This window comes from Nuphar pumila, chromosome 17 (genome assembly GCF_984573655.1).
Source record: "Nuphar pumila chromosome 17, dmNupPumi1.hap1.1, whole genome shotgun sequence".
Classification (NCBI taxonomy): domain Eukaryota; kingdom Viridiplantae; phylum Streptophyta; class Magnoliopsida; order Nymphaeales; family Nymphaeaceae; genus Nuphar; species Nuphar pumila.
Genome location: NC_143265.1, coordinates 83461512 through 83468270, shown reverse-complemented (window position 1 = coordinate 83468270; position 6759 = coordinate 83461512). Strand labels below are relative to the sequence as shown.

Genomic DNA, 6759 nt, shown 5'->3' with positions numbered 1-6759 from the left:
TGCATCCAAACACCCCAACAGGTCCCTTTCCCTTCAAAATCTAATTTAAAAGGCATATAATGTTCATATGGCAACTGAATCAAGAGAAACAGTATCGTTTATGAGATGGAACCATATAATTAAAACTTCTATAATATCAAATAATTATACAGCGCGGTCAGCGGTTCAGGAAAAAACTTGTCATATTTTTCATAATTTCAAAATCACTTGATAAAATTTTCAAATTCTTCTCGAAAGAGCATACATCTTTTGCATTTACACAAACATGATTCTTTATGCATTCTAGACTTAGAATAAATTTTTTGATAATATTTAAGCAAAGCAAAAGACATAAATTCGATCATTGATTCAATTACCCCTGATAAAGAAGCCAGGAACGATCGAACCTCGTACCGACGAGCGAGCCTCGTCTCTCAATTTTCCCGCAAATATTTCAAAATGAAAGCAAGTAAATCTTTTAAATCTTATCAAAATTTAGGTCAAGTGAGACCTTCGCAAAAAAATTCCTCTTTTTTCCTTTCTTTTCTCTTTTCTCTTCTTTTCTGTCTTTTATTTTCTCCTTCAAAAAGAAAAATAGAGGCTAGAAAGGAAAAGAGGAAAAAAAAAAGAAGTATAATAGATAGATGGCAATATGTAGCACCCCTGCGGATGCCCTAAGACGAAGCCTCAGACGTGCATGAGCACTGCTGTGGATGTCAAAAGGGAAAGCTACAGTGAGATATTCCAGATACAATGTATATGACTATTGTAAAAACATAATTTAACTATTGATTAAAAATATAACCTCATTGAATGTAAATCAGAAAATGCAAAAGTGAAACAGGAAAATCAGACAAGAAAAAAAACATTCTATTCTTAATCCCCTTAACTACAAGGCACGGCCTTACATATAGTGCGTGCTGTCACTCATAAAAAAGACATTTAAGCGTGATTGGTTATCTTGGAAACCAGAGTAACTATTCTGCTTTGAGAATAGGTCTTACACCATTAGTGCTTGTTGGTTATCTTGGAAACCAATTTCATCATTCTGCTTTGAGAATAGGAGGCATTACAATTAGTGCGTGTTGGCCATCTTGGAAACCAGAGTAATCAGTCGCTTTCCAGGTTTCATTTCCCCAACCCATTCTACATGGAGATCTGACACGCATTTTACCATTCATCACGGAAACAGAACAATGGAAATGCAAACCATGGCATTCTGCTTTCAACAGTAATGAAAGTATCCTTAATATGTGACAACCTCATCCAGGTAGAACTGTACAAGTAAAAATGATAACGCAACAATAAAAAATGACATGGCACTTGAAGACACTGCGCAGTGTCACAAGAGATTGAACCCAATTCTAGTACAAAGTAAAATCATGTGGTATGGGTCAGTATTGCCTCCACTCTATCAAGTGATGCATAAAGACGGCCATAGTTCAAATCGATGACTGGCTCCCCGGTGCCAATGGCCCTGGAATCAACAATCGCTATTAAAACTTAAGGAGATTCCAAACTAATTGGGTTTGATCCATTTGATTGTCCTAAACATGTGCTTCTCTGTAAACTATTTAACAAAGAAAGAATGAATTATCAGAAAGAAAATGAAGAAACAGCTCATATGCTCACCCATGAATCTCTGGAAGGATGTATTCAGCTCTCCAACGAAATCGAATATCCATACCAGGGAAAACACATGTAGAGGTTTTATTTCGGATTTGTGAGACACCATCTCCTCCCAAGCATGTTGAAAGTTTCCATTTCCAGCCAGTTGTATGACAACTAAAATTGTGACCTATACCAATCTGGGGAGCATTTAGATTAAGTTAAACCATGAAAACAAAAATACAAACCATTATGATTATAGAGTTAAATAATTAGATCATTGAAATTAAATGATTTGTAAAGCATCTTCCTAGCAAACATGGATGCTGTTCTTTCTGGAGAGGTGTTGTTTATAGATAATTTAGGAGAGAGAGAGAGAGCATGCCTGAAGAGAAAAATATTGAGTTATTGGAATTTTTCTTGTAAAAAATCGTATATCACCATACTTAGGCTCATACATCAGCTTCCATTGTCTCTCAGGTCTTGCTGGCTTTAGTACCAACTTCACATGGTTCTCATTATCCTGAAAGTTATAAAACTGAAACCAAAGACATGAGTTATAGGGAAAGTTAAAATTAAGATGCATTGACTCCATATCAATAGAAGATAAGCATATTCAAAAGTGCACATGAAAATCAAGAATGGAGTGTGACAGTTGGAGTGCATAACTGGCAATTAGGTACATCATATAATTGATAACTAGGGATATTTTACTTCATTTACTTACTAGTTGATTGTGATGATAACAATTGCATTAGTTTGCTTTTTTACATTCTATTTTCCCTCATTGCAATAAAAGAATACACAGACAAAGACTTTCATGTCTACCATCATCAGATCAGAGCATCGCTCACAAATATCTCTTTATTTTTTGTATTTGTTTTTTTTTATATTCTAAAGGAACCTCTCCACCCCCCCCCCCCCCCCCACCCACACACACACAAATCACTGACTCCATATCAAAAGAAGATAAGCATATTCAAAAGTGCAAATGAAAATCAAGAATGGAGTGTGACAAAGTTGGAGTGCATAATTGGCAATTAGGTACATCATATATTTGATAACTAGGATATTTTACTTCCTTAACTTGGTAGTTGTTGATTGTGATGATAACAATACCACAATTGCATTAGCTTGTCTTTTTACATTCTATTTTCCCTCATTGCAATAAAAGAATATAATACAAAGTCTTTCCTGTCTCAACCCCCGCCCCCCCCCCCCCCACCCCCACCACCAATCACCGACCGCAAATTGGCTGGCCTCCGGTTGGTAAAACCCTTGAGGTCTCCCCTGCCCACCAGGGAGTACACCCAGCTTTGACCTTGGGGCAAGGGACGCCGCCCGTGGGTTTCTAACTTGTGACATTCACAAGTAGTCCCTACCAGATGAGTGGAGCCCTTGTGGCTTTTTTCTTTTTTCTGAGAACTTCAAAAAGAAAGATATGTACAATGTAGGGCCATCCTTCACATCCGATCTGCAAATACTAAAGCAACGGCATGGCCAAAGGGAGCCCCTTCCCTTCCCTCCCTTTCACTTCCCTTTACTTTCCCTCCCCATTATGCCTCCCTTTCCTCCATGCCCTTCCTTGGGAAGAAGAGGAAGGAGAAAGAGGGGAGACCGGATACAAGGAAAGAAAGAGAGTAAGGGAGAAGAGAGAAAGACAGAGAATGAATGTGAGCCCATCGCACAGAAACAAGTGCGCCACGACCCCCACTTTTATTTAGTTCAACAAACAAAAGTGAGGGAACCTCTCCCGTGGAATACCACGCCTCTCCATTACTTCAGGAGGTAGCGCTCGGCCCTGGGCATGCCCAACATGATAATTAATGATGATGCAAATTCCTCTCAGTAAGCCCTAAAACCTTTAAATAAGAGCCAAAGGGCTCTGCTTGTCTGGTAGTTGCAGCTAGTGCACGTCACCTTGTGTTGGGACGTTGCAAGTTCGAATCCCAATGGTATTGTTGTATAACTGGTAGGGGTCTGCCTAACCCCAGCTTGCCTATCAAAAAGAAAAAGAAAAAAAGAGAGATTAGATAGAAAGAAAGAAAGTAGACAATAACAATTGCAGAACCCTGCATCTTCTATCTTATCTATTCTCTCTCTCTAGTCTCTAATAGTAGCAAGCCGGACCAAATCTAAGAGCATGACAGAAAGTAATCCTAATCCTAAATATTATAAAAGCAACAGCAGGGGTAATCATGAAAAATATCATCTCTTTAAAAACTTTTTAAAACTGATACAACAATTCAAAGATACTTATTAGAATCTAAATATTATTTTACCCCTGCCATTATTGCATGAAAAATGTTACACTATAAAATGGTGCATATACACCCATTCCGCACATTACTGAGGATAACCTTTCAAGTTTCACACGGCAGTGACGGCACATAATTACAACAAATAAGTCCATCCAAATAGTTTCTACTCCCACCTTCTTAATAGAGCCTAGCAATAATATGGACGGGAGAACTGATAATTAGTAAGGTACAAAGGGCGAACACTAAGATGTAGTAAAGTTTCTAGTGGAAAGGTATAACCATCAACCCTTACTCCAAAATACATTAAAAATACGAATTGCCTAGAAATGCAAAATAATGTCCCATAAAAGGGGGAACTCCCTCCTTACATCTACATGTTTATTTAGTATACACATTAATCAAAATCTTCTTCTTTTGGTCGACAGTTATGCTCACACTTAAGAGAATTAGGGCACTTTTGCAAACCCCTGAGAGTTTACCCACTCTATAAAATAGCTCAGAAATGTTTCTAGAGGAATGGGGAGGAAAACTTTCACACTTGTCAAATAAATCAGACGTTTGCAAACCCTACGTAAAGCCTTCTGGTTGAGCCTCATTTGTTTAATGAGAAAAGAAAAAACGAGGAACGCCACAAAAAGAAATTTGTAACAAAGAGATAAAGAGCATCGCCCACACTGGAAAAAGTTAAGTTTTAGACAATCGTATGAAACAGCCATTTTCGCCATGGCCGGAGAGGCGATAAAGCCCTAAAAAGCTTAGGCCTTCTTATGCCAATGAATATAATAGTCAATGTTCTCAAGCATAAGAATGTTGGCTTCGTCTTATTGCAGTAGAGGAGAAAAATAAGAAGAAAAGGAAAACCTCAAACCAAATATCGCGTGAACTTTTGTGCTGAAACTGTACGTCTCTTTTACATAATAGAGCAAAAGAGAAAAGGAGAAATTAACCAAAAAAGTCCCAATTTTCAGCTTTCAATGAAAGAAGAGTTGAGACTTGGAAGACGGAAAAAAAGAAGGAAAAAAAAGAAGAAAGAAAGAAATGTGCACTGTAGGGCTATCCTTCGCGCCTGATATGCAAATACTAAAGCATCAGCGCGGCCAAAGGAGCCCCTTCACTTCCCTCCCCTCTCCTTCCCTTTCCCTTCCCTTTCCCTCACCTTTACGCCTCCCTTTCCTCCATGCTCTTCCTTCGGAAGAGACAGGAAGGAGAAAAAGGGGTGAAAGGGTATAGAAAGAGGAAGAGAACAAGGGAGGAAGAGAGAAAGAGAGAGAATCAATGTAAGCCCACCGCACAGAAACAAGTGCGCCACGACCCCCCGCTTTTATTTAGTGCAACAAACAAAAGCGGGGGAACCTCTCCCGTGGAATACCACGCCTCTCCATTGCTTCAGGAGGTAGCGCTCGGCCCTGGGCATGCTCGACATGATGATTGATGATGATGCAAACCCCTCCCAAACTAGACCCCAAAACCACTAAATAAGAAGCCAAAGAACTACAACTTAAACAGAGAAACAGAGAAATCTATTTCTATGGACATATTGGACAGATGATTATATTGAATGACTCTATGGACATATGCAGAATGATAGAAATCTATAAATCCAACGAGAAAAAGCAAGAATTTCCAGTGCTTCTATTAAAGGGGGAGCTCGATGAAGCATGGAGAGGGCATGAAACGATCATCAAGAGATATTACGTACCCCAAGGTTCAAGCCGAAACGGAAGCCCTCAACTTCCTTCCTGAACTTCAGGAAGATCTCTGAAGGTACCAGGTTTATGGAATAGAGATCACCCCAAGAGGCCGGTTCTTCTTCTTCGTAGCCAGATGCCATCTAGAAATGTGCGTATCTCCACATAGGAGGGTTGCCTATTTTGACGCAACCCACCTTGCTACTGTTCCCGAAAGAGCCAACAGGAAGTGGATGACAACCACTTATTTCATCTCCGAATCGGAGAGAAGAAGGATTCCTCGATCGAGAGAGAGAGAGAGAGAGAGAGAGGCGTTACGTTAACGTTGCAGTGAGGAAGACGCAGTCAGGGAGCGACTGTTGATCGAAGGCACGAAGGCCCTCAGCAAGTCTGCCCTTGCCCTTTTGTTGGGTCTGCTGAAACACGCAAAAGATCTGGACCGTTGGTTCTTGGTACACATAGAGATGCAAGCGGGTCGGATATGAGGCGAGTACGGATCTGAAAACTGAACCTGTGGCATTTGGGCAAAACGAGTGCCTTTCTTTTCTTCTTCTTTTTTCAAAAAAAAGTTAAAATGGACTATGTTTCCTAACGTCTGATGTGAGTCATTCTCTCATCCAAGCGAGAGAACAAATCTCATTTGCACAGCTAACCAAACATACAAAATAAGCATGACAAACAGAAAGTGATTTGAAATCATATTTGAGGTGAATTTACTCATATCTCATGTCATTTTTTTTTAGAGGAAGTAAAATTATATCTATTGATTTTAAATCACATATTCTACCTTGAAATCACATGAGATGCAAACAAACATATAACCAAGTGAGCTTATCCAGTTTGGATTTAGATCTGATTAGTTCCGATCTCGTTTATGTTAAATCTAACTCAAACCTGGGTTGTGAAAAATGAATAATGGATTGAACAAAAACAAAATCAGAATTTAGGAAGAAAAATAAAGGAAAAACATCGATAATCAGAATTTAGGAAGAAAAAAAGGAGAAAAAACATTGATATACGTGGTGATTCTGCATTCATGAAAAAAGTCTCACTCCTTTTTCTTTTTTATTTTATTCAACTTCTCAACCAACATATTTATACAGAGAAACTCTATCTATATCAAACATGGAAAATAATCAACATAAAAAATAGATAGATGAAAATCTAATCATTTAAATCATTTCTCGATTTTTGCAGTGGCATTGTCGCAGATTCAGGTATGC

General features: G+C 38.7%; 1 protein-coding gene across 1 annotated transcript; it reads right to left on the bottom strand.

Annotated features, from left to right (window-relative positions):
• Positions 1–1207: 1207 nt before the first annotated feature.
• On the bottom strand, positions 1208–6559 carry ORG4 (OBP3-responsive protein 4 (ORG4)). The gene is made up of 4 exons (XM_089992770.1): positions 5548–6559; positions 1973–2125; positions 1612–1787; positions 1208–1456 (listed from the first exon to the last, which is right to left on the bottom strand). The coding sequence occupies exons 1-4, from the start codon at positions 5677–5679 to the stop codon at positions 1360–1362; spliced, it is 558 nt and encodes a 185-aa protein (XP_089848896.1). The 5' UTR covers positions 5680–6559; the 3' UTR covers positions 1208–1359.
• Positions 6560–6759: the final 200 nt, after the last annotated feature.

Bases quoted from the DNA above. Each gene is read 5' to 3' on its own strand.
- ORG4 (XM_089992770.1), bottom strand. From the start codon at position 5,679: ATGGCATCTGGCTACGAAGAAGAAGAACCGGCCTCTTGGGGTGATCTC. The intron at 2,126-5,547 runs GTACGTAATATC...CTTTGGTTTCAG, and splicing joins GTTTCGGCTTGAACCTTGGG to TTTTATAACTTTCAGGATAA. The intron at 1,788-1,972 runs GCATGCTCTCTC...AATGCTCCCCAG, and splicing joins CTCAATATTTTTCTCTTCAG to ATTGGTATAGGTCACAATTT.